Below are 24,470 nucleotides of genomic sequence, written 5' to 3' on the forward strand. Positions count from 1 at the left end.
TACATCTCTATTTTTATTATTTATACTTTCCTATTTTTCTATTGATTTTTAAAAATTTGGGTTTATTTGTTTATATTTTAAACTATATTTTACACGATACAAATTCATTAACCTAACACATCAGAACCACAATTAATTAGAATTAAATTAGCCTGGTTTTCTAAAGGGTAAAGATTTAATTATCAATAAAATAATATTGGCATATTTTCCCTTTCTGTGGTTTTTTTGGGGGGGTGGTTGTTTGCAGGTTTTTTTGTTTTGGTTTGGGTTTTTTTAGCTTTGTTTTGGATTTCTTTGTTACTGAACAATGAGGTTTGGAGAGTTACAGAATAAAAAATCTCCTTTCTTTTATTGCTGCCTCTGAAATACACCCCGACATCGAGTGACTGCTGCGAACCCTGTTCATGGGTAGAATGAGACCTGTTAGGGGATAAAAAGGAAAAAAACGGCACCGTGGCGCTTACAGCTTTCTCCCTTCGGGTTCCTCAATGGAGCAGAAAGTACAGAGGCTTTGGTCTCACTCCCCATTATATCCAGGCCTTCGGTGGGTGGCTGTCATTTTCCAACTTCTTTGTTGCCAACAGACAATCTGCCACATACTCGGGGTAAGAAAGGGTAAGGGGAAAAAAAAAAAGAAAAAAAAATAAAATAAAAAATTTAAAAGTATTAAAAGAACAAAATAAAAAGATTATATAAAAATTTAAAATATAAAATGGAAATAAATTAAAAAACAACAAACACAAAATAAAAATAACTTGAAAATAAAAAATAAATATTTTTTAAATTAAAAGTAATTTAAAAATAAAGAAAAAATAGAATAAAAATAAAATAAATATGAAGATAGAAGAAATAAAATATAAAACCTTTTTAAAAACACAAAACAAAAAAAATAAAATAATGTGAAAAAACAAAACTCAATAAAATAAATGAGAAGGAAAAAATACAAAAGTCATAAAACAAAATAAACGCATCTCTCCCCTCCTGCCACTGCCTAACACAGCTCCAGGAGGATCCTGCACTACGCAGGGATGGGGAAAACAAACCCAGTGCCTCCCAGAGAAGAAGGTTTTGAGACAATTCCCAGTTTTGCTTGGAAACAAATTCTATTTTAGCGGGAAACTCACTTCGGATGAACATCCAAATGTGCCAAGGAAGAAAAGAACCTCTCCCTTGTGTCCAAGGAACAGCAGTTAGGCCAGGATTTAAGTTTTCATGGGACTGATGTCATTAAAAATGCAGTAAATTGAACTTTACAAAGAGTTTAATTATGACAATTAAATACTCAGCAAGTTTTCCTGGGAATTTACAGCATTCTGCAGGTACGGTGCTCCACAATGCCGATTTTCCGATGCTCTTTTGGCAAATTTCCTTGGAAATGTGCCCTAAGATGTACAAAAATTCCAACTGGGATGGAAAATCAACATTTGCAATAAATATCCCCTCACTAAAATCAGAGAGAGGAAAACCATGAAATAAAAGGAAGGAATAACACCCAAATCCCAGCTTGCCTGGAAAACAAGCTCGGGAATTTCTAACATTAAAAACTTTTGGAACAGTCAGGAGGTTGGTGGAAGTTCATGGAAGGATGATTTAAAATCTGCCTCCTCTGCTCTGATTTTAAAGGGAAGTGAGAACTAAACATGTCAGCTTACACTTCTCCAAGAATTATCTGTGTTTTGTGGGAGTAGCAATCCAAAGAAACTCCAGTCTTACCTGGATTTGACATCTCAAACTCTTGGCAGAGCGGGGAAGTTTCAATGGAACGAGAGAGCCACAATTGCTGGAAGAACAAAATTCAGTGGGACAGAAGGCAGGAACTTTATTTACAAATCCATGCAGCAGGAGGAGGAGGAGGACACCAGGAACGCGCTCCAGCTGAAGGCAAGGATTTCTTGGAAAAGGCAGGAAATCAAACGGACGCTCCCTGGTTACGCCATTATCCAGGAGTCAGAGAGAAAAGTGGGAACCCTGGGCTGGGATAAGGTTTTCCAGTGGCTTTGCTTCCTAGTGGCTTTCTCCTTTTTTTTTTTTTTTTTTTTTTTTTTTTTTTTTTTTTTTTGCCAACTACCTGGAAGAGGAAAAAAACAACAGGAATAAAGTTTCAAACCTGGGCAGGATGTCCTTGGTCCAGGAGTTCATTGGAGTAAAAAATGCCAGTGGGAAGCTTCATGTTCCCAAGGGGTTTCTTTAGGGACATGGAGCTTCTGAACTAATAAGATAACTCATAAGATTCCCGCAGAAAGATAATTGAGATTCCCACAGATACCTGCTGAGCTGTGGTTCTGGAGCAGGAGTGTCAGCAGAGTGGCATCTTCAGTGCCAGCTCAGTGGTTCTTTTCCTTGGAGCTCTCAGGGTCAGGAGGAGATGGTGCTCACGCCCCGCTGGGAAAGCGCGGAGCAGGATCAGTGCTGTACCTGTCTTTCTCCTGCTGGCTGCACTCTCTCAAGGATGACCCGGAGTGCTCTGGCTCGCAGCAGTATCATCCGTGTGCGACAGCTTCCCACGCCTGCCTGTGCAGCTGGGACGGTCGCGGGGCGTCCCATGGAAGCCCTGAGGCTGGAAAAGCCTCCGGAGAGCAGTGGGTCCAGCTGCTGCCCCAGCACTGCCAAGGCCACCCCCAGCCCCTGTCCCCAGGTGCCGCGTCAGGAACCAGCGCTGTCTGAAGTGATTACGGGATGTTGTGCCACCCCCTCTCGTTGTATTTACACGGCTTTTGTCTCCGCTAATTGAAGCTGATGAGGCGCTAATTGGTTGCTTTTTAAAAAAGCGCTACTTAAGCCCTGGCAAACAGAGCGAGTGGAGTTAATGAGGGTTTAGCAAAACCCAAAACAAACAAACAGAAAATAAACCCAATTCACAGAAAAAAAAACAACAAAACCCCACCAAAACCAACCACCCTCAAAAGCCCAAACCCAAACCATCTCCTGCAGTACGAAACTAAACCGAAAAGGGAAAAGGCTGTGATGGTTTGAGTTTTGGGAGAGGAAAGGACAATTCCAGCACTAAATGAATGCCCACACTTTGGCCAGCGTTCTTGGTCTTCTCTTTTTTTTTTTTTTTTTTGTTTAAAGTGCTGCGGGCAGCGGGCTGTGGGCTCCGGCACGGGGACACGGGGACACGGGGCTCCTCTCGCCTCTCCGCTGGGATTAACTCCCCGGGAAGCGACATTGCTGACGGCCCGGGCCCGCCCGTGGCTGTGCGAAAGCGGAGAGGCGAATGCCGGAGTTCCTTTGGGATGATGGAGCGGTGGTGTCTGGGGATCTGTGGTTTCAGCCGGGATCGGGAGAAGGACAGGTTTATAGCCCATAGAATTGGCTGTTTAAAAGCCTCATCCGCACCCGCCCACTGATGTTCCTATGGGAGACTTGAGGGAATTCCCTAGAATTCAGCTGATTTCACCCACCCTGAAGTGAGGCTCCAGCTGACACTGGAGATGGCATGGGAATATCACCGGCACGTTCCCTTCAGCACTGCTTTTCCCGGCACAGCTTCCCTTTATTCCTTTCTGGTACTTGCAATAAACCACCCCGATGGGACCTGATGGCAGCAGGGTCAGGGTTTCCTCCCCTTTTTAGGGAATTCTCCCAGCCCTGGAGTGCCATTGGAAAAGGTAACACAAGTGTTACCCGACGCCTCCCTGTGTTGTCAGGGCTCAGCTTCAGCAGGGACAGATTCTGGGATTAGGAAAATAAAGCACTGAGGCTGGTGGGTGCCTCCCTCCATCCCTCCCAAATCTTCCCTCGGGGCTGCAGAGCTGCTGCTGCAGCAGGGGAGCTGGAGAGCAGAGACCACAAAGTCAGCCAGACCCCGGCCAGGCCCCAGGGCTGTTGTTTTAGGATGACCTTAGTGTGTCTTAGGGTTCCCAGCATTTGGAAGAACTTCTGCACAGTCCCAGTGCTGGCTCCAAAGCTTTATTGGGGAGGGATAAGGGAGGGGGGAGAGGGGGAAGCTCTCTGTCCCTAGGGCTGGAGGATGCTCTTCAGGAGTGTTTTCACCTCAGGGCTGAGCCTCTTGGGGAAGAGGACGTCAAAGTAGATGTAGAGGTCCCCCTTGCGCTGGGGGTCCTGAGCCAGCGGCATTCCCTCCCCTGGTACCATTTTGTAGTACTTGGGGCTGCCAAGCAAAGGAAGGGGCTGAGAGGAGCTGTGGGATGATCCCAACGTGGGAGCCACGATCCCCAGCCCCACCTGCAGAGTCCCATGCGGGTTTCTCAGGTTATTTGCTCCTCCAGCTTCAACCAGGGCCTGTCCTTCTCTTCCAGGCTCCAGCATCTGCCCACACCCAGCCCTCTCCTTGCCTCTGCTCCCAGCAGTAGGGGCCCAGACCAGAAGAGTCACCCACTGTGGGCAACCTCCTCCTCCTCCTGTGGCCCCAAACCTGCTGGAAAAGGCTTTGGAGCACCCCAAGTTCCTCCCAAGCACCTGCTCATCTCTGAGCCCCGTTTTCCCCTGGAACTTACTCCACAATGTCATTGATGGGGATGTTCAGCAGCCTCCCATCCAGCGTCCACACATCCAGGGTGCATCCAGTCAGCGCCTGCCGGGCATGGAGTGGCACCAGGGGCTGCTGCTGCAGCCCCAGAGCACAAAGGTGAAGCTCTGCCCCCTCCCTCGGCCCTTTACCTTTGCCAGGGAGATGCTGGCAACATAAAGGAGGTTGTTGTCGCTTCTTTTGAACCTTGGGTGAAGCTTCTCTTGGACAACAAAGGTGATGTCAGCTGGAATGATGTTTGGGCCCTACTTGAGGGGAGAAAAGGTCACAGAATCATGGAATGCCAGGATGGTTTGGGTTGGAAGGGATGTTAAAATTCACTCAGTTCCACCCCCTGCCATGGGCAGGCAGGGACACCTTCCACTAGAACAGGTTGTTCCAAGCCACATCCAACCTGTCCTTGGAAACCCGAAAATTATTTCTATACAGGGAAAACTAACAGAATTTCCTTCTCTTTTGTTGCTCTTTTCAGCTGGCTAGAGAGAAGGGAAGGGTATTTTGTTCCCTTAAGATAAAATGGAGACTTTTATCCAAGACTCCTGCCCAGCCAAAGGCAAATCCAAACCTATGTTTCTGCCAGGAAGAAAACCACCCCTTCCAATTACTTTTTCTTTAACCTGCTCTAAGGAAAATCCAGGCAGGGATGGCTCCTGAGAGTGCTTCTAAGCACAGTAATGCTGTGTCTCTTTGTTGGTCACGCTGCCAAGTACCCTCAGCAATGGGAAACCACAACTTCTTCATGGAAGAACTTTTTTCATGGAGTGGACACAGGACTGGAAAAGCTGCCCAGGGGGGCCATGGAGTCTCCCTCTCTGGATAATCCCAATCCTGAGTCTTGTGTAAGTCTGTGTTTACCTGGTCTCCCTCCTTCTCAAAGGTGATCCTGGTGCCGCGTTTCCATCCCGGCTGCACATCAACCGTTAGGATTTTATCCCTGATGGTGCTCGTGTGTCCGTCCTCGTTCATCACCTGGGGGTGCACAGGGAGAGGCACAAAGAGGGAGAGTCAGGGGTGCTCTGCTCACCGGAGGAAAGCTTTAAATCCCTCCAGGAATGGGGACTCCACAACTGCCACGGGCAGCCTATTCCAATGCCTTTCAGCGCAGAAATTTTCACTAGTATCCAACCTAAACCTCCCCTGGCACAGCTTGAGGATGTTTCCTCATGTCCTAGAGCAGGAGAGACTCAGGGCTGGGTCCAGGAGACTGGGACAGCGAGGAGGGGGACAGAGCTCACCCAGGGCACACAAAGGAGATAAAATGCCGTGTGAAAACAGAGTTATGGGAGCCCAGAACACACTGAGCTCCTTCTCCATCCATCTCTCCCTTCCTACCAGCTCCCACATTGCCACCTGTGCTGAATTCCCTTTGTCAAGCTGAGGGGGAAGAACACTGGTTCATGTCCTTCTGGATTTGGTGATGATCCCTCCCTGCGACAAGCTCCTGGGGCAGGGCTGTCTCCAAATGCCCAGTGTCCCACACCGAGGGCGGAGCTCACCCCAAAATCCACGCCCTCCACCCCCAGAGCCCCTACCCTGCGGGAGATCTTAATCTTCTTGGTGCAGCCATGGAACAGGTCCTCGAGGGACACGTAGAGGTCCCGCACGATGGGGGGGTCCTGCCGCAGGGCCCCCCGCCCTCGGGGCCCTCCGAAGGGCAGCAGCACCTCCGAGCCATCCTCAGCAAAGAACTCTGTGTGAGGGAGCAGAGGGACAGCTCCTCACTGGGGTCACAGTGGGGGGCCCTCGAGGGTCTTTCCCTCCCATCTTTCTCTCACCCAGAACTGCTCCAGGAGCAGCCTCGCCTCCCTAATCTCTCTTTTAGATGTGAATCCCAGAAAGGGTCACAGCAGCAGGAAAGCATTCCTGGAAATCTTGATGTTCTGAGCTGGCAGCTGCCAAGGAATCATGGCAGCCACAGACAGAGCCAAGCCACCCCCAAGTCTCCCAACCTACCTGCAAAGGGGTTGTCCCCTCCAAAGAACTCCCTGAAGACTTTTTCAGGGTTGTTGTGGAACACGTATCCGACGCTCCAAGGGTTGTCGCTCGCAAACTCCAAGGGGATCCCACCTTTGAGCCCCTCTTCCCCAAATTTGTCGTAGATGCCTTTCTTCATAGCTTAGGATACAAGGAAGTGTTGGGAATTGAGGGAGAGCCCCAGCCTGAGATCCAGGTTTTGTTTGGGTGGAGGCTGCTGAAGAAGGTTCCCAGGAACAGCAGGGGATGGAATGGGAGTGTGTGCCAGTTCCCAGCTGAGCTGTGGGTCCTGCCAGGAATTCACACCCCCTTCCTGCCCCTGCAGTCAGGGGACTCTCCCCACTTACGGTCGCTGAGCACATCGTAGGCCTCTGCCAGCTGCTGGAATCTCTTCGGCCCCCAGGGCTCCTTGCATTTTAATGGATGGTACTTCAGGGCCAACTTCCGATAGCTAGGGATCACAGGATGCTTTGGCCTCAGGGGACTTTGGAGCCCAGCTCGTTCCCACCTCCTGCCATGGGCAGGGACACCTTCCACTATTCCAGGCTGGAGAGGGCTTGGAGCAACTTCCAGAGATCCAGGGGCAGCCGCAGCTTCTCTGAGGAACCTGTGCCAGGGCCTCACCACCCTCACAGGGAACCATTTATTCCCAATAGCCCATCCATCCCCGCCCTCTGGCAGTGGAAGCCATTCCCTGTGTCCTGTCCCTCCATGCCTTGTACCCAGTCCCTCTCCAGCTCTCTTGGAGCCCCTTTGGTCTCTGGAAGGGCTCTGAGCTCTCCCTGGAGCCTTCTCTCCAGGTGAGCACCCCCAGCTCTCCCAGCCCGGCTCCAGAGCAGAGGGGCTCCAGCCCCTCTGGGAGTATCTCCATAGCCCCTCCAGACACACAGAATGGGGCCGGAGATACCCCATCCCCACATCTAGCCCGGGCTGCCCCGCACAGCCCCCAGACCCTTTTCCCTCCTCCCAGTCCGCGCTGTGGGGCACGGGGGATGGCCAAGGACAGCCACTGCCGGGGCCGCCCCGCTCCCACCGCCACCCCCCGGCTCCCCCGGCCCAGGGGGTCTCTCTGATGCCGGGGGTCCCTCACGCCTTCTTGATGTCGTCGGCGGTAGCGCCGCGGTCCAGCTCCAGCACGGCGTAGTAGTCCAGCCCCATGGCGTCCCGTTGCTATAGCGACGCGACTGCCGGTCCGCGCCGCGCGGGGCATCACGGGAAACGTAGTTCTCCCGCTCACTTCCGCACTCTGCCAGCACCGCCCAACCCTCACCCCGCATCTCTTTTCCTATAAATCCCCAAGTTTTCGTGGAAATACATGTGCGAACACAGCTGTTATCAAAGCAGCGATTTATCTCACTCCATTCTGTGATAGTCACTTTCACTGCACCCCCTCTCCCCCTTTATTTATTCATTTTCCCCCCACTACAAACAGCATTTTTTCAGCACTGGAAACGCAGCCACAACATCATCACAACACAAGATCCTGTCTAAATTAAAAATTGATCCCAGTTGTGTAGTAGGAAAAAAAAATGACCTGTTACAAAAACACTCTGTGTATGGAGCCTGGTCACCACAACAGCCTCAAACTTGTACACACACATCCCAGGAAAATCATCTGGGACAAGCCTTTCTGACCATCTACTTGGCTCCTTCAAACACTTAGTCAGAAAGTTGATATCTCCTCACTATCCCATCCCTGCAGCACGTGTAGATCTCCTTCTCCCAAGAAGCCACCTGAAGAAGGAAAAAAAGGCAGTATTTACACAAAGCGTTTTCCAAGTGATGGCTCCCAGTGAAATCCTCTGAGATGAGCTTTCCTTCTGGACTTTCACAAAGGCAAAAGGAAGGGATTGCCTCCTGGAACGCCACTAGTAGGCTTTAAAGGACTGTTCCAGGTCCCACCAGAGTTTAGGGAGCAGATGTGTCCTCATACAAGGGTTCTTCTATCAGATCCAAAGGGAAAATTAAATGTGGAAAAGCGTTTCTCCTGCTTTGTGTTGTGCAGGTCAAACCTCAATCCCACTGCCCACTTTCTCCCCAGGGATACCCCAAGCTCCTCACCTTGTACACGGGGTCACAGTCGGCCTCAGTGAGATCCAGGACATAATCCAGGTCTTGCTGAACAATGAAGCAGGTGCCATCCCCTGCAAGGAAGGAACAGCAGCCAATCAGTGAAAGAAGCCACGCTCTTAATTACAAACAGAAATTCCACAGGGAAAAAGCTCCAGTGGGTGAGACGTGCCTTGGAGGCCCCATTTTGGAGGGATATGAGGGACGTGGAGGGTGGAAATCCCAAAGCCAAGAGCAAGAGGACAATGCCCAAAGAGCACAAGGCTCCTTGACTTGATTACAGGATTTCCGTGGGCACAAAACAGCCCTGGAATTACCTTGGCTGGCAATAAATCCATCTCGGTATGGGAGCAGGGAAAGCACTGGTGCTCCTGATCTATGGATCACCTGGATTGGAGCACTAGGAAAAGGAGCAGAAACAAGGGATGAGGATTGTTGTTCAGAGAAGCTGTGACTTCCCCTAGATCCCTTGGAGTGTCCAATGACAGGCTTGGAGCAGCCTGGGGTAGTGGAAAGTCCCTGCCCGTGGGAACAGGGGGAACTGAAGGAGCTTTAAGGTCCCTTCCAGCCCAAACCATTCCAAGATTCTTCCCTATGGACTGAGTTAGAAGGGAACAGCAATAAAACTCCACAGCTCAGTTCCAGTCCTATGCTGGAATGAGGATCAGAGTAAATGCCAGGATCCTACAAAGACATTCAAGTGAGGAAAAGAAATGGGATGTGTGGGAGGGGGGAATATCAATGTTAGGAAGTTTTCTGCCCAATTTATCTACAGGTATATGCACACAGATTATATAAATATAAAATTATACAACTGTTTGTACAACAATACACAAAGCACATCAACATAATGCAAGAGGCTCAGGAGCTCCCGGTGCAATGGGATGCACCCCTTGGAAGTGGCACTGCCTGGCAGCACTCTCTGCCTGACTCTCTTTTCCAACCAAAACATGGCTGGTTGCCCCAGGCACTCACTCACTTCGTGTTTCTCACATCCAGGTGGTAGATGTTCCCATCCTGAGTCCCTGCCAGAATGTAGGTGCTAGACAGGAACGTGCAGCAGTTGAAGGCATCAGATCCAACGAAGAGGAACACCTGAGGATTTGGAAGCAAACCAAGTGTCAGACACGTGGGACACCCATGAGAGTGAAGCAGTAATTATTTATTTAGAAGACAGTACAGCTGCCTCTGTTTAATTTTAAATATTGTCTTCCCCGTTCCCAAGTTAAATCCTGAGCAATTCTTACTCCTCACATAAAAATCCATCCAGGAGGAAAGAAAGAGAGCATCCCTTTATTGCACCAGGCTTTGGCCTCTCCTCCAGTTTAGGTTTCACCTGGCTCAATTCCCCATCCCAGTGCTCTGACAGTCCCAGATCCTTACTGGCTGCCTGCTCTGCAGTCCCACTCCTTGAAGCCTCTTGTCCTCTCGAGCCAGCAGCAGGATCTTCCCTTCTGTCCCCACCTCCCGTTCACCTGGCAAAAGGACAACAGGTAATTCCAGCAGCAGCTACACAACAAATCTTGGTGGGATCAGAACCCAACAGCTTGGATCACCCCAGCTGAATTTTGGCAAGATTCCTCCAGATCCCAAGACACCAGGAAGGCCAGTAACCATGCAGAGCACACTCTTCATCACTCAAACCACTTGACAGGGCTGAATTCCACCCAGGACTGAAGCGCCCTGTTCCCTTCCCAAGGGCATGGAGCAGCATTCCAGACACTTGGGATTACCGGTGACAAACCTAAGCAGTTTGGGACAGGGAAGTGAAGGGGGATTTTAAGGTCAAGCCCCTTACTGGGAGGTTTCTCGGGTGTGCCCAGGTTCAGGGAGTTGTCGGCAGTGCCCGCGGCGATGCCGTTGACAGGAGAGCCGCAGTCAGCGATGACGCCCAGGCAGGCAGACTTCCCACAGTCCCAGAGACGGGCAGTGCCATCCCTGGAGCAGGACAGGACATTTCTCCCTCGGTCCACAATGGCAGTGTCCAAAATACCTGCATGAAACCCAAGACTGTGTTCAGACAGACATAAAAAGCACCTGATTTCCCAAGCTGAACACGACTGCTGGCTCCAGGCCACTGACCCCAGTGACAGCACAAGGTGAGGGTTTGAGTTAATCAAGTTTAGGGCAGCCAGCCATGGGGTTTGTTAACCTCTCAATCCAGCCCAGCTCCTCATGGGACAGGGAAAACCAGAGCCTGGACACAGCAATTGGTAGCTCAGGGAAGAGATAATTTGAGGTAGCATCAGATGCCGCATTCCAGACATCAAACACAGAGTGCAGCAGGCTGGCAACCGGACATCGGCCCTGCAGTGCAAGGCGAGTACACACACAGCAAACGAAGCATTTTAAGGGCTTTGTACCTCCTTTGTGACCTTTAAATGTTACTACACAGCTGGCATCTTCTGCTGACCAGATCTTTAGCTGGGCATCCATTCCCCCACTCAGAACCACGAGGCCCGATGGGAAAAACCTGCAACAATTCACATCATACACATGGCCTTCCAAAAGTCTCTGGAAAAACAAAGAACTACGTGCTAGTTCCATTGCCATCATCCTCGTGCCGAGCAGTTGTCGAGTTATGATACTGGAAAACTTGGCATTCTCACATGGGCAAAGGATTAAACTCAAATCCTCTGGGTCTGCATTGCTGGAATGGACTGGTCTGAATTTGGGACGCTCAAAGAGGTGACTTTGGGCCTCCCTCTACCATTTGAGCAGCTAGTTGCATGGCAAAAGACACTATGTTTGCTTCTAATTACAGGTTAAATGTCTTTATCCTCTGCCAAACAAGAAGCTGACAGGTCAAGCTCCACAAGAAGGATCTTTCCCCCTCTATTACTGGGAAGGCCACAAGCCAGCTTGTGGCTAATCCAGCACCAAAATCTTTTTCATTCCCTCTTCTCTCTTTCGTAAGAAATTCAGTGCCTTTTACCATGCAGGATAGGGGCTGTCAGTGACCTGTCATTCCTGAGTACCCCTCTGAGCAACACCCTCTTTGGAGAAGCCACCTTTTCCAACAGATTTGACTTAAAGCCTCCAAAGATGCCCAATTTCAATTAGCTTTTCATTAAAAAGCCAGATTCTTCACAGGGGTGGACAGCCTAACCAAAGTCACAGCCTTCAGTACTCCAGGAATGTCACAGACAACACAAAACATCCAAGCCAGATGCTCTTACTCTTATTTCTCCATTTGCAGCCTGCCATATTTTCATGGTCCCATCCGTGCTGGTAGACACACCGAGTCCTCCACCACTGGAAATATCAAGGCAGGTGATCTGCAGGAAGGCAAAAGCACCAGGAATTAGCTTTATATAATTCTGTATATAAATTATATATACACATATATTACATATATAAATCTGTATCTCTTCCCTGCCCTACACATTTGTTAATTAATATTATTGTTATTGTTTCTTTTCTTGCTGTTCTCAGTAAATTGTTCTTATCTCAACCCTGATTTTTGCCTTTTGTGCCTCCAATCCCTCTTTCCATCCCATTGCAGGGGGAGGGGAGAAGGAGTGAGGGGCACATGTTCCAGGGAGTTTCAGTGGGAACACCATTCCTAAACCACGAGATCACAGTTCCATGTCCATTGCAACCCCTCACACACCAATCCACGCTCCAGGCTGCCCCTCACTGCGAGGACACCACAGACAGGGATGTGAGGGTTGCCAATGACACCCAGAGATTCCCACCTCACAAGGCTACTCACGCTTTTCTGATGAATTCTACAAAAACTTGTGTATGGAGCCAGGAACTTTGCAGACACATTTTCGTGAGGACAAGAAATGAGGATGCTTTTCTAGGGGAGGAAACAAGGAAAAAAGTAGTTAGAAGCGCTGTTAGTCCTGAAACAGAGGTTGCCGAGGTAGAACTGTGGCCTGGACCCAGCTGTGGGATCCCAGAGCCTGAAAAGCGATGGAAGGGTCAGTGTGGGACTCATCTCCTCAGGACAAAGGTGGGGAGGGATGGCTGCTCCAGCCTGGCCAGACAGCCCTGTGGAATGGTAGGGACCAGCTCCAGGGCTCTGCACATTGGGACAGGACTGTGCAAGGACAGGGCGACAGCATAGGCTGTCAGAGTGACCCCCTTTGTGCACGGGGGCTGGTCACCAACCCTCAACCCAACCCTGGCACCTTGGTGACTTCCCCAACCACGAATCCCTCGGAGGCCACGATGTCTGGGATGCCGTCGGAGCTGAGCCCACGCCGGGTGACGCTGCCATACAGCGTGGGCTTCCCTGGGGGACAGCAGCTGTCAGCTCCAGCACCCTCATAGCCCAGAGCCCCGACATGCACAGGGACCCTCCAACTCAGAGGAATCCCACCCACCCTCACCTCCTTCTCCTCTCCCACAAGGGACTCAAACTCCCCCATCCCCTCCTGGTGCCAACAGGACGCCCAGAAGACCCCATCCCCTTTAAAACCAGAGAGAACCCCGACCCACGCCAGTCCCTTTTAAACCAAGGGACGCCCAACCACCCGCGCCCCCGTTTGAACCCCAAGGCACCACAGCAGCCCCGTTCCTTGCTAACACACGGGACACCCCCCCACCAGCACCTATCCCACAGGGTCACCTAACCACCCCCACCCGCTTCTGCTCCACAGGCTCCTTAAAATCCCTTCACTCCCAGAATCCTCTCCATCCTCTCCGATCCCCTCTCATCCCCACGGCTCCCTCGAGGCCTCTTCAGGCCACTCACCGGGGCTGCGGCAGCTCAGCCAGGCCTCGCCCTCGTCCTTGCTGCAGAGAGAAGAAGCGGCCGTGAGCGGGGCAGGGACCGGAATAAGGACAGAGACAAAAAAAAGAACCGTTCCCACCTCAACGCCCGGCTCCAGTCGCTCTGGATCCGCAGCGTCGCCGCCATCTTTGCCGCGGTAACTGCATCCACTTCCGCCTCCTTACTTCCCGTCGACCCCCGCGGAAGCGGAGGAACCCACCAATCAACGAGAGCCGCCGCGGCCGTGCCACGTCCCGGAAGTGCCGCGCCCAGCTCCCTCCTTAAAGGAGCCGCGCCGGTACGGGGGCTGCCTGCTGGGGAGGGGGCACCCATGGGTGGGATGAGGATCGCGGAGGGTGCCGGACATCCTTGGGGGAACGGGGACCCTTGGGAGGTGAAGGTGGGGGTTGAGAAGGGTGCTGGGCACCCATGGCTGGGGTGGGCGCAGAGGGCTGCGGGTTCCCTCGAGGCCACCGCCGCCTCCCTCGCCCGCAGCTCTCCATGGAGAAGGCCGGGCACGCCCGGAGCCGCGCGGCGGCGGAGCAGGGCGAGGCCGAGGAGGGCGAGGATCCCCTGGATGCCAGGATCGCGCGGACCGGCTGCCTGGAGCAGCACCGGCAGCTGCAGGAGTGCATGGCGGAGCGGCAGGACTGGCGGCATTGCCAGGAAGAGCTACGAGCCTTCGGCGCCTGCATGGCCCGGCGGCAGCGCGGGCCCGGCCCGGCCCGGCCAACGGACTGACACCGCCCGGGCAGCCCCACGGCAAAAAGGGAGCTGCGCATTTCCCCTTTTTGGTTTTATTTCTATCTGATTGCTTGGAAATCCACGTGGAATTGCTGGGAAATTAAATCTGGAATTTGTCATGCCTCGGCTTCCTCTGTGCCAGTGGGATAACTGCGGGTTGGAAGGGGTGTAGCTGGTTTGGAGGATATAGAGTCGAGCTGTGCCATGGTAGGCTCAGGCTGAACATTGGGAGGAATTTCTTCATGGCAAGGGGTTTTAAACATTGGAAGGGACTGCTCAGGGAGGTTTGGAATTCCCATCCCTGGAGGTGTCCAAGAATGACTGGACATGGCACTAAGCACTCTAGGCTGGTGATGAGGTTGGGACTGGGCACAGCTTGGATTCAGTGATTCCAGAGGTCTTTTCCAACCAAAATGGTGCTGTGGCTGTGGATTTCCAACCCAAAATGTCCCAGTCCAGAAGCATTCACAGCACTCAGGCTGGGTCTTGGCTCCAGAACAGCCTGCTATGGATTTTTACTCCATGTCCTCTGTGCCATCCTAAGGCTTTTCCCAGCAGTGATAACCTCATATCCCACAGAATGGAATTTCTGGGGAGGGGATTTAACTCTTGGGAAGCCACAGAAAAATTAGGAATGGGAAAAAAAGGGATTCTCATCTGACCACCACTTGCTGGCAAGTAAGCTGCGAGAAAGAAAATGAAATTGCTTTTTGCATGGCTTTTGCCAGAAGGAAGGTTCCAGGCTATTTCCCAGGGATGTGAGTGCTGGGAATACTGAGGGGCTGAGCATGGAAGCACAAACAGCACCTGGACAGTCCCAGTTTGGAGAAAGTGTAAATTAATTAGTTATTTTCCCTCTTTTTCATGAGCTGGTCCTTAGAAAGGAGGAGAAAAAGCCTGCAAACAAACCAGTTTCTGGAACAGTTTCTCTTGGCATCCATCAAATTTGGTTACAACAATTCCTGGGATTGTTGCTGCACAGCATTATTCACACACAGAGATTTCTGCAGAAACTCACACCTATCAAAAGCAAAAGTAGGCAGGAATTAAAAACCAACCAAAAAAACCAAAAAAAAATCAAAACTGAAAGAAAGCAAACCCACATTTCATTGCGGCACCTCTGCTCCCAGTACAAACCAGTCAGATATAAATACATTCTTTCTTTTTATTGAGACAAGCTAGCTGCCAGCAGTGGGAATTCCTTCCTATTCACCCAGTTATCAGTACAGAGCTCATGGAAGCACCCTCTGGAGGCTGGAACAGCCCGTGGATGGCACATTGTTCCTCACCTCAGGACATCTCTGCCAGCAGCTCTTCCAGCTCTGGTCGAGACTTCAGTCGGCTCTTGAAATCGGCTTCTGTGTGCTGTGGAGGGAGGGAAAACCACCACAAATCAGCATCACACAAACCCTTTCTCTGCTTCCCAAAGGGAAAGCATTGGGAAATGTAACTATACCTGTTTCATCAGCAGATGGACCCCCTCAGGCTGGTTACTCTGAATGATTTCCAGCAGTACGGGAGCAAATGTCGAACTCAAACCACGGATCTGAAAGCAGAAATGACAGAGCTGCAGGGGAACACTCCCAGGATACTCTGGGTTGGGAGGGACCTGAAAGATCATCCAGTGCCACTCCTGCCATGGGCAGGGACACCTTCCACTATCCCAGGCTGCTCCAAGCCCTGTCCAACCTGGCCTTGGGCACTGCCAGGGATCCAGGGACAACCACAGCTGCTCTGGGCACCCTGTGCCAGGGCTTCCCCACCCTCATAGGGAACAATTCCTTCCCAGTATCCCATCTATCCCTGTGAGTTTCTCCAATCACCCATCCTGAAACATGACTCTTCTACCCCTCATATCAATTACTCTGAAGCAAATAGATAATAAATCTTCTGCCTGAAACACAGAGCCATGAAATCCTCCTGGTTCTCTAGTTTAGGAGCAATGCTCAGCAGAAAACATAATTAGACTTTCTGCTTCCATTTGTGCCCAAATGATGCCTTTCATCTGTTAAATGTTTGAGGGGTTTGGGAAGCCCGTGATGGGAAGTGCTGCAGCACTGTCAGCAAATCCCAGCTCCTACCTGGACAACCCTCTGGTGGGTGGTAAGGACTGCATCCAGCTGCATTTTGGATCCCCTCTCTTCCATGAACAGCACCTCGTTGGTTTTGGTGGGCATGGCGTAGCTGCAGAAGCCAGAGGGCAGTGCTTAGGACAGGCAGGATATTGACACTACTGTACAGGGATGAATCAACCTCCACAGCACAGAATGGAGAAGGAGATTAACTTTTCATGGGAAATAAATTATGCAAAGGATGTATCTTGCAAATCAGGTGCTGTGCTGGCAGGGGCCGGGTGTTTTGCTGGAAGGAGATAAGGAGGAAGCTCTGCAGCATCGCTGCCAGCAAAAACCTGGATTAGCTTCAAATACCAGCCTGAGAACTTTTAACTTCTTCATAGTCCAAGAAAAGCAACAGTTCTGATTTATTTTGTCTTTTGGGGCAGCTAAACTCTGCTGCTGCTATGCACCACTCAAAATACATTGTTGACACCTCTGTTTTAATGGGAATGTGACTGGATCCACTGATCAGACTCTGCTCAATAGTCAGAGACCTCAGCCCCCTCATCCCCATTCCCACAGCCCTCCTGGTATAAATAAAGCATCCAAAACTGGACAGATACACAAGAGGAGAGCACAGGGCAGGTGAGAAGTTTGGATTTACATCCAAATGGGAGTATTTTGGGGAGACTGGAGAGTGCCCTGACGTGCAGGGAGTCACAATCCAGAGGGACAGATTTCCTCATACCTCTCAGTGACGCGGATCGAGAGACGGTTGCAGAGTCTGTGCACATACTGAGCAAAATGCTCCACCAGGCAGAGATCGTAGGAAGTCATCTGGATGTTGATGTCTCCATACTGGTACTCAGTGCCAGCATCGATCTCTTTCATCTGAACTTTTTCCTTTTTCTTCTTTGGAACCTGTTTTCCAAAAGAAAATACAATGAAATAAAATAGAAATTATCTGGTTTGAACAATGTTGGGAATAAAGGTTCAGCTCTTGGATGGTGTCACACAGAAAACATGCTCATGCTCTGGTTAATTTCTTCTTCACTGTAAAACCAGTGGAAATAAACCTGTTGCTTATTTCAGTTCCTGTCTAAAAGGAAGCTGACTTCTTGTTGTTTTCTCTTCCACACAAACAGATGTCTTTGCAAATCTCAGGGTGTGTGAAAAGGTTACATGCAAGTGAGACCTGCTCACAATATTCTGGAATAGTTCTGGTGTTAAATTCAGCATCAGGAAGGAGTTCCTCCCTTCCAAAGCTCCCCATTCAGTTCCACAGGAATCTACTGGACAAAAGGAAGTGTGGTGACTGGGTACTTCATGGAATAGTTTTGATTGGAAGGAACCTTAAATATCATCCCATTCCAACACCCTGCCATGGACAGGCACACCTTCCACTACTCCAGGTTTCTCCAAACCCTATCGAACCTGGCCTTCTGAGATGGGGCATCCATGTGCTTCAGGATTACCTTGGGAAAGCAAGCACAGAGGGAAGTGCTTCTGCCTACCTCCTTTGGGAGCAGGTATTTAAACTTCCCAATTCCATGTGTAGGTCGGGACCTGTAGGATCTGTGGCAACCCAGGAGTGCATCACCTGAAAATGAAAGCAGAGCAAACTTGTTTCCAGTTGCAAACAAACACCTACAGGCGCTCTGAGAGCCGCAAATTACGGTCACATAACACCACTTCCTTAGCCAAGAACAGGGCAAAAAAGAGGAACACATTAGGAAAAAAAAACATTGGGAAATGGCAGAGCACCTGATCTGGTTATTTAACCAGTCCAAAGTAGACAAAAATAAAAACGAAAACAAAAAAATCCCAAAACAAAACACAAATGCTCCAATGTTTAATACTTATTTAAGGGAAGTGAATTTTTGCCTCAAAGCTAGATTGACAACAGACCTTACCTGCAGCACACAGGCGGTTTTCTCTGGCTGTTGCTGCTCTGTAGAAAACAAGATAATGATTTTAAAAATCTGTAAGAAACAAGACAATAATTAACAACTCTGATTTCCCTCACTTATGGAAAAATCAGTACCCTCTTGCAAAGGCACGACCTGATCCCATCAGCACAAAGACTCCCACTTCTTCCCACCACACAACCCTTTCAGCTCTCACCTCAGCCTTACCCCCACTATTAGATTTGGAAAAAAGAAAAAAGAAAAAAAAAAAGGAAAAAAAAGAAGACAAAAAAAAGCAAAGGAAAAAAAAGCATTTTTTTCGTTACCTATGTTTTCTCACCTGCTAAGGGCAAACAGCTGCCTGAGCAACACTCCCTTCTCCGAGCACAGCACCTGCAGTGGTTAAAACACAACAGGGTGGCAGATCGCCTGGGAATTTTCACCAACACCCCCAAGTTACTACATCTCTAGGACAGAACCCGAGGGAACGGCTGGAGCTGTGTCAGGGAAGGTTTATGCAGGGTATCAGGGAAAGGTTCTTTCACCAGAGGGTGCTGGGCACTGCCCAGGCCTCCCAGGGAATGGGCAGAGCCCCGAGGCTGCCCGAATTCCAGGAACATTTGGACAGCGCTGCCAGTGGCTAACACTGCCAGTGGATAGTCCATGAACAACCCTCGTGCTTGTCCCACCTCTACACGGATGGAGGGAGACAGCTCATCCATCTGGCAAAGAGCTTTGCTGTCGCCGAACCAGGGTGGGGCATAAACACCGATGTCCCAAAAGTGGCAATGTAGAGGGACAGCGATCTGACAGGGCCCAGGGAGACGAGGGTTGTAATGGGGTTGGGATGACCCCTAGGTGTGTGAGTATAGGGAGCAGGGGTGTGTGGGTGTTTCAGTCCCTGGTCCAGGAGCACCAAGACGGATCAAGGGCAAGATCTCAAGATCTGGACCCGCTCAGGATCACCCCCACACTTCCTTCCGAAACCACACCAGGGTCGGATCAGGGCTCCCAGTAGCAGGGCTGAGGCAGCCCCAGCCGTCCCAAGGACCAAGGCTACTCCTCTGTTCCTCCCCTTCCCTCTGTCCCCCCGTCCTTTCCCGTTCCCGCTCCCACTCCCGGTGGCCATCCCCGGTACCTTCGGCACCGCCGCCATTATCCGGCGCTGCGGTCCGTCGCTCAAAGCGTTCCCCCTCCGTGCTTCGGTAGACCCCACTCGGCTCCCTCCCTGCGTTCCGCCCACCGGTCCCTCCGGGGAATTCTAATTTTCGGACAGCTCCCCGCTCCGCCCACCGAGAACTCCCGTAGGCAACAACTTCTGGACAACCCGCGGTACTGGCGGGGCCCTGGTACCCTGAAGGAGGCGGCGGGGAGGGCGCGGGGGTGCGGACGGTAATGGCGGACACTTCGTTCCTGCCCGCCCAAACGCAGCCGACAGCGCCGCCATGTGGCAGCGGCTGCACAGCGCCCCTTGCCCTGCGTCCATCACAACGCGGCCCGCCCCACACCCGTCCTAGCACACTGATTGGTCGTCAGACACGTCCATCACGGCGCGGCGGCCATGTTGAGTGTGGCATGGCCACGTGGCCGTGCCGGGAGCACTGACTGGCCCTGCCCCGGGGTGGTGCAGCGGCCGCTTAGTTAAAAAGAATCTTTACAAAAAAATAGTATTACAATCACGAAATCCTAAGCGTAGGAAAGCTGCGCTGGAGGGGACCTTCTCTCTGATTTCCCAGTGGGAGAACAGCGCATCTGCCTGGGAAGAGGTGGGCATGTGGTTCTCTGACTGCCGGGCCTGACAGTCTGGAGTTGGCTCAGGAAAACCCATCCCATGTCCAGCTGCCTCTTCCACACAAACCCTAATTTCCCACACGATGTATTCCCTCCTCCTGGCTCCCTTCTCTGCAGTTTGGCTCCAGTTTCCCCCTTCTTCCATAGCAGATCCTCACTCTGGAGCCCACATCCCTGAGTCTCCTTCTTGGAGCTGTTCCCATGCCTGGGAGCTGGGTTTTGAGTCAGGATTTCCCGCTCTCCTGACTGATGGCTGCTCCAACTGCTCTTGCTGGAGCTGTCAGAGCTCCTGATGGACTTTCTCCCTCCAGTTCATCCATGTGGCAAGCTCATTCCCTGCTCTGTGATTCAGCCCTGTCCTGCATTTCTGAGTGCCTGGAGCTCCAGACACACACTGGACACCCCTGATGTCCATCCCCTCTGTGCTGGGGCACAGGGGGGACAGAAGGAATGTGAAAGGACAAGGCTTGTGTCTCCACTTGCCCAGCACATGGAGAGAGCAGAGGGGATCCACGGCACCTTTGCTCTCTGCTGCACAGTGCAAGGACATGTGTTCTAAGCTGTGTTTTCCTGGTGCTCCCAGGACGTGACAGAACTGCCCACGTGGATGTTATCCTGCCCTTTGATCCCATCTGGTGAGCCCCAGGCAGGGCCAGCCTGGGAATGACGCCTGACTAAGGATCACTGTGGGAGACTGAGCTGGGTTAAGGCCGGCACTCCCACTCCAGGAAACCTGGGCTTTTCCTCCCATGATCTTTGAAGGCCCAGAGGAAATTGAGGAGGGGCTGCTGGTCCTGTATTTGTAGGGGAAGCTGTGATGAGCACCACAATTAAGAGGAGGTAGAGGATGACTCCCAATTCCCTGCCCTCCATTGCCGTGTGCACATGGAGCAGGACTGCACCCCTTAATTCCCTCTGCCCCTCTGGGAGACTCACCTTTCTTCCTCCCACAAAAGGTGGCTGAGGAGGGAGCATTGCCCCAGGCTGAGATCCCCCCTCCCAATGAGCTGTCCTTTTTGTCTCCATGAGAAACGAGTCCACCTCTCCACCGAGGAATGTCTCTGACATCTATCATAGATGGATACATTTCAAGGCCAAAAGGGAGTGTTAAATCACAGAATTCAGTTTCCTGCACGTCGCAGTCGATAGGTTTCCAGTGACTTATGGCTTTATGGAAGCAGATCACTCCTCTCTTTGTGAAAGCATCTTTCTCACAAAGGCTCCTCTCGATTTTTCCCGGATACAAAGATAGTGCCGCTCTTGGTAGCTTTTTCTGGTGGCTGAGCACCCTGTTAGGACATGGTCCTTATTTCCAACTGGAATGTGCCTTTCTTTGCCTTTTGCATCGTTTCACAGCCAGGGAGCCGACTCCCTGCTGCAGGAGCACAACTTCCAAACCTTTTTGTGACGTTTACATGGAGAAGCTGAGGTGACGCAATGATTTCCTTTTTCTGTACCACACTAAAAAAATTCCAGGTAGCTTTTCCTCCTTTTTAAGGCTTTCCATGCCTTGCCTCCATTTCTTTTCAGACTTATCCAAGGAGGAAATCAATCGAGAAGTGTTCAAATAGACCTTAGAAGAAAACCTCTGTTTCGCGTGTCTCCTTTTCTGCCTTCAGCTGTTTCTTTGCCTCGGCAAAGATCCTGGAATGCACCCTGATACAAAAACAAGGACAATATATGGGTTTAATATTTGAAATCACGTCAGGCCAGTTCTCTACCAGTCTGGATTCCCCTTCTCTGTGGTGCAGGAGAGCAGCCACAACCAGTGTGGAAGCACTCCCAGATGCCAGGTGCTGCAGAGCTGGGTGGGAGATTCTGCTCATATCTATTAAAACTTGTTTAAATTTCATCACCTGATTCAAGACACATTTTCCTCCTTTAGTTCTCTGGTACGTCAAGGCCTTGGTGAAAAAACCCCAACCCTTGGTGAAGCAGTTAATCACACTGAGGGAGTATAAATGAAATGATCAAAAATAGAAAGGCTTTCAAAACTAAACATGTAGCAGATGCCATTTCCCTGACTACCAGAGCAGAGATGCTCTGGAATAATCTCCCAGCCAAAGTTTAAACAGGAGGGGCCAGGATGCACCTCAGAACCTCTCAAAACACTGAACTTTGAGGCTAGAGTGGGGGAAAATGGACAGAAAATAGTGAAAGGGAAAGCTGGCCCCTGCAGCAAAAGGTGGCGGGTCCTCAGCCACTGTCAAAGGATGACAGTGGGGATCACTGACCTTCCTGGGAAACATCACCCTGCTGCGAGGGATCTGCTCCCCAGAGATGCTCCTCTGAAAGGAGCATCTGCACCAGTTTAGGATTAAGCCTTTGGTTTTAAGGACTTTGCTGGTTCCTCCCCCACGCCCGTGCGGCCTGGGTACACCTTGCAGCCCTTACCCTGATGCTGAGGATGTGAAGGCGGCGAGGCCCCGGCACACGGTGCCGAGAGAATCTGTGGCTGCCCCTGGATTCCTGGAAGTGTCCAAGGATGGGGCTCGGTGCAGCCTGTCCTGGGGGAAGGTGTCGCGGTCCGTGGCAGGGGGTGGAACTGGCTGATTCTCCGCGTCCCTCCCAACCCGAACCATTCCCGGCCCGTAGCCCAGGGAAGCGCCCAAAGCGCCTGCGCGGGGCGGGCGGAGCGCCGGCTCCGGGAGCGCGGGGGGGGGCGAGCGGCGGCACCGACAGCGACAGCGGCACCGACCGCGGCACCGACGGCGGCGTCTTACCGGGGATCGCAGCCTTCGCCGGGGACGAGGAGGACGAGGAGAAGCGGGAGGAGGCGGAGGCGGAGAGAAGCGGTCGCGATCGCGGGTGCCGCCGCGAGGAGCGGAGCGAGCGCGGGGCGGCGGCGGCGGCTCCTCCATCATGTCGTCGGGCGGGGACTTCGGGAACCCGCTGCGGAAATTCAAGCTGGTGTTCCTGGGCGAGCAGAGCGGTGAGTCACCGCCCGGCTCGGGCCGGGACCACCACCCTCTGGGGTCTGATGGGATCCCCCTCCTCCTTCTCCCCGATACCCACCCGCTCTCATGGAGATCTGATGGGATCCCCCTCCTCGTTCTCCCCGACACCCACCCGCTCTCATGGAGATCTGATGGGATCCCCCTCCTCCTTCTCCCCGATACCCGCCCGCTCTCACTGAGATCTGATGGGATCCCCCTCCTCCTTCTCCCCGATACCCACCCGCTCTCACTGAGATCTGATGGGATCCCCCTCCTCCTTCTCCCCGATACCCACCCGCTCTCACTGAGATCTGATGGGATCCCCCTCCTCCTTCTCCCCGACACCCACCCGCTCTCATGGAGATCTGATGGGATCCCCCTCCTCTCCCTTCCCGACACCCACCCGCTCTCATGGAGATCTGATGGGATCCCCCTCCTCGTTCTCCCCGACACCCACCCGCTCTCATGGAGATCTGATGGGATCCCCCTCCTCTCCCTTCCCAGCACCCAGCCTCTCTCATGAGAATCCCTGACACCCACCCACCCACCCTCGTGGGGGTCCGCGGGGTTCAGCTGTGGTTTAACCCCCCGCTCCCATCGAAGCCCATCTCCAGAAACAGTTGCTGATTCATTCGATCCCAGCTCCTCTGGTTTTTTGGGGGGCAGGAGTCTCAATCCGCAGTGTTTACTGTGTAAATACAGCGTTTCTCCATAATGGAGTTATGTCTCGGCAGAGCGACGCTCTGAATATTTAATTCAGAGGTTTTCTTCCCTGTCTTTGGAATGAAAAAAAACCAAAAAACAACCCAACCTAAACAATGTCTCCTCCTTCCTTAGCGGAAGGCCTCTATCTCCAATAGTGCATTCCAAAGCTTTCCCGTGGAAGAGTTTTCTGGGGGGGAAAAAAAAAAAAAAAAAGCTCCTTTATGAGATGCTTTGTGTAATCCTTGGTAGATACTGAGCGATCTATGACATAATGAATAGGTGCAAAATATTTTCTGTCTCAGGGCGGGGTATTTGCTCCCTCTGCCACCTTTGGTCCCTGTGGTAGGAGATGATGAAATACTAGTTGGGGGGTTTTTTTGGCCAAATTAGTTGTATCTTGATGTTTCCTCACTCAGATCCGGATGAGCTTGGTGATAATGCTGCTGTTGAAATTATTTACCTTTACGTTGGCAATTTTCTTTAGTCTATTCCTTGAATCATTCTCCTTTTATTTTGTGTTTTTGGGGTTGAAACAGCTCTTTTCATATCAGGGATTCGGGGAGCACGAGTGCAACTTGATTATTTATTATTTTTTGGGTGTCACCTGATCTGCTTGGTAAGGTGCTGTTTGGCCAGCCATTTTATGAGGATTCTGGATGAGGGTCATGTGTAGAAAATGCTGGGGTTTTTTGTTTGTTTTTTTCTCCAGGTATTTAGTGACAGGGATCTGAAATATTAGCCATGCATTTGCAAAATCCCTGGCTTGTATTTCTGAGCTTCAATATCATGAACCTTTTCAAATACCTCCATGGAAGCTTGTGGCACCTGGTGCAGATCTTAAATCTCAGCAGCTCTTCGTTTACACGTGGATTTCTTGTCTCTTCTAGCAGGCATAACATCAGATATCTGCTTCCTCTAGGAATTTTTTTCCCCCCTCTCAGCTAATCATCTGTTTTTATACTGGAAGGTTTTAAATCATTCCCAGTCGTAGCATCAAACCTAGGGAGGAGAGAAGGGATTCTGTGGGTACAGCACAGCGAAATCCTCCTGACTGAATATTCCCAGCCCTGC

General features: G+C 51.4%; 5 protein-coding genes across 8 annotated transcripts in view; 2 read left to right on the forward strand and 3 right to left on the reverse strand.

Annotated features, from left to right (window-relative positions):
- Nucleotides 1-3,939: 3,939 nt before the first annotated feature.
- DNAJB13 (DnaJ heat shock protein family (Hsp40) member B13) lies at nt 3,940-7,624 on the reverse strand. Its single transcript, XM_040055680.1, has 8 exons — nt 7,557-7,624; nt 6,814-6,917; nt 6,446-6,607; nt 6,025-6,182; nt 5,348-5,461; nt 4,624-4,737; nt 4,461-4,537; nt 3,940-4,114 (listed from the first exon to the last, which is right to left on the reverse strand). The coding sequence occupies exons 1-8, from the start codon at nt 7,622-7,624 to the stop codon at nt 3,961-3,963; spliced, it is 951 nt and encodes a 316-aa protein (XP_039911614.1). The 3' UTR covers nt 3,940-3,960.
- A 178-nt stretch (nt 7,625-7,802) lies between these two features.
- Nucleotides 7,803-13,514, reverse strand: PAAF1 (proteasomal ATPase associated factor 1). Its single transcript, XM_040056256.2, has 12 exons — nt 13,360-13,514; nt 13,242-13,282; nt 12,676-12,779; nt 12,252-12,341; nt 11,716-11,814; nt 10,900-11,050; nt 10,335-10,529; nt 9,920-10,011; nt 9,516-9,631; nt 8,854-8,936; nt 8,528-8,610; nt 7,803-8,200 (listed from the first exon to the last, which is right to left on the reverse strand). The coding sequence occupies exons 1-12, from the start codon at nt 13,404-13,406 to the stop codon at nt 8,126-8,128; spliced, it is 1,176 nt and encodes a 391-aa protein (XP_039912190.1). The 5' UTR covers nt 13,407-13,514; the 3' UTR covers nt 7,803-8,125.
- On the forward strand, nt 13,213-14,358 carry LOC120749111 (cytochrome c oxidase assembly factor 4 homolog, mitochondrial). Its single transcript, XM_040056260.2, has 2 exons — nt 13,213-13,557; nt 13,755-14,358. Exon 2 carries the CDS (start codon nt 13,761-13,763, stop codon nt 13,998-14,000), a length of 240 nt encoding a protein of 79 aa, XP_039912194.1. The 5' UTR covers nt 13,213-13,557; nt 13,755-13,760; the 3' UTR covers nt 14,001-14,358.
- A 557-nt stretch (nt 14,359-14,915) lies between these two features.
- Nucleotides 14,916-22,348, reverse strand: MRPL48 (mitochondrial ribosomal protein L48). 3 transcript variants are annotated; one of them, XM_040056257.2, is made up of 10 exons: nt 22,153-22,321; nt 20,695-21,414; nt 18,308-18,360; nt 17,974-18,011; nt 17,575-17,660; nt 16,809-16,981; nt 16,085-16,187; nt 15,460-15,549; nt 15,293-15,368; nt 14,916-15,023 (listed from the first exon to the last, which is right to left on the reverse strand). In XM_040056257.2, the coding sequence occupies exons 2-9, from the start codon at nt 20,824-20,826 to the stop codon at nt 15,294-15,296; spliced, it is 750 nt and encodes a 249-aa protein (XP_039912191.1). In that variant the 5' UTR covers nt 20,827-21,414; nt 22,153-22,321; the 3' UTR covers nt 14,916-15,023; nt 15,293. The 3 variants fall into 3 exon arrangements, with proteins under 3 accessions (XP_039912191.1, XP_039912192.1, XP_039912193.1); XM_040056258.2 differs by lacking the exon at nt 14,916-15,023 and having other exon boundaries at nt 15,153-15,368; nt 22,153-22,348; XM_040056259.2 differs by lacking the exons at nt 14,916-15,023; nt 20,695-21,414; nt 22,153-22,321 and adding an exon at nt 19,106-19,380 and having other exon boundaries at nt 15,153-15,368.
- Nucleotides 22,349-22,377: 29 nt separating this feature from the next.
- RAB6A (RAB6A, member RAS oncogene family) overlaps nt 22,378-24,470 on the forward strand; it is a 41,569-nt gene continuing 39,476 nt past the window's right edge. For both annotated transcript variants that reach the window (XM_040054732.2, XM_040054731.2), the window contains exon 1: nt 22,378-22,690. In XM_040054732.2, the coding sequence (XP_039910666.1) occupies nt 22,621-22,690 (70 nt within the window). In that variant the 5' untranslated portion in view covers nt 22,378-22,620. The remainder of the gene's footprint in view (nt 22,691-24,470) is intronic.

The sequence above is a fragment of the Hirundo rustica genome, chromosome 2 (assembly GCF_015227805.2).
Source record: "Hirundo rustica isolate bHirRus1 chromosome 2, bHirRus1.pri.v3, whole genome shotgun sequence".
Lineage (NCBI taxonomy): Eukaryota > Metazoa > Chordata > Aves > Passeriformes > Hirundinidae > Hirundo > Hirundo rustica.

Bases quoted from the DNA above. Each gene is read 5' to 3' on its own strand.
- DNAJB13 (XM_040055680.1), bottom strand. From the start codon at position 7,624: ATGGGGCTGGACTACTACGCCGTGCTGGAGCTGGACCGCGGCGCTACC. The intron at 6,183-6,445 runs GTAGGTTGGGAG...TCCCTCACACAG, and splicing joins AGGGGACAACCCCTTTGCAG to AGTTCTTTGCTGAGGATGGC. The intron at 4,738-5,347 runs GTAAACACAGAC...CCCCTCAAGTAG, and splicing joins TTGAGAAGGAGGGAGACCAG to GGCCCAAACATCATTCCAGC.
- PAAF1 (XM_040056256.2), bottom strand. From the start codon at position 13,406: ATGGCGGCGACGCTGCGGATCCAGAGCGACTGGAGCCGGGCGTTGAG. The intron at 12,342-12,675 runs GTGCCAGGGTTG...TTCCTCCCCTAG, and splicing joins TGGTTGGGGAAGTCACCAAG to AAAAGCATCCTCATTTCTTG. The intron at 8,937-9,515 runs GTGAGTGAGTGC...TCCTTTTCCTAG, and splicing joins CTGGATGTGAGAAACACGAA to TGCTCCAATCCAGGTGATCC.
- LOC120749111 (XM_040056260.2), top strand. From the start codon at position 13,761: ATGGAGAAGGCCGGGCACGCCCGGAGCCGCGCGGCGGCGGAGCAGGGC.
- MRPL48 (XM_040056257.2), bottom strand. From the start codon at position 20,826: ATGTCAGAGACATTCCTCGGTGGAGAGGTGGACTCGTTTCTCATGGAG. The intron at 17,661-17,973 runs GTAAGGTCTGTT...TTTCATTTTCAG, and splicing joins AAACCGCCTGTGTGCTGCAG to GTGATGCACTCCTGGGTTGC. The intron at 15,550-16,084 runs GTAGGAGCTGGG...TTCTGCTTTCAG, and splicing joins CCCACCAGAGGGTTGTCCAG to ATCCGTGGTTTGAGTTCGAC.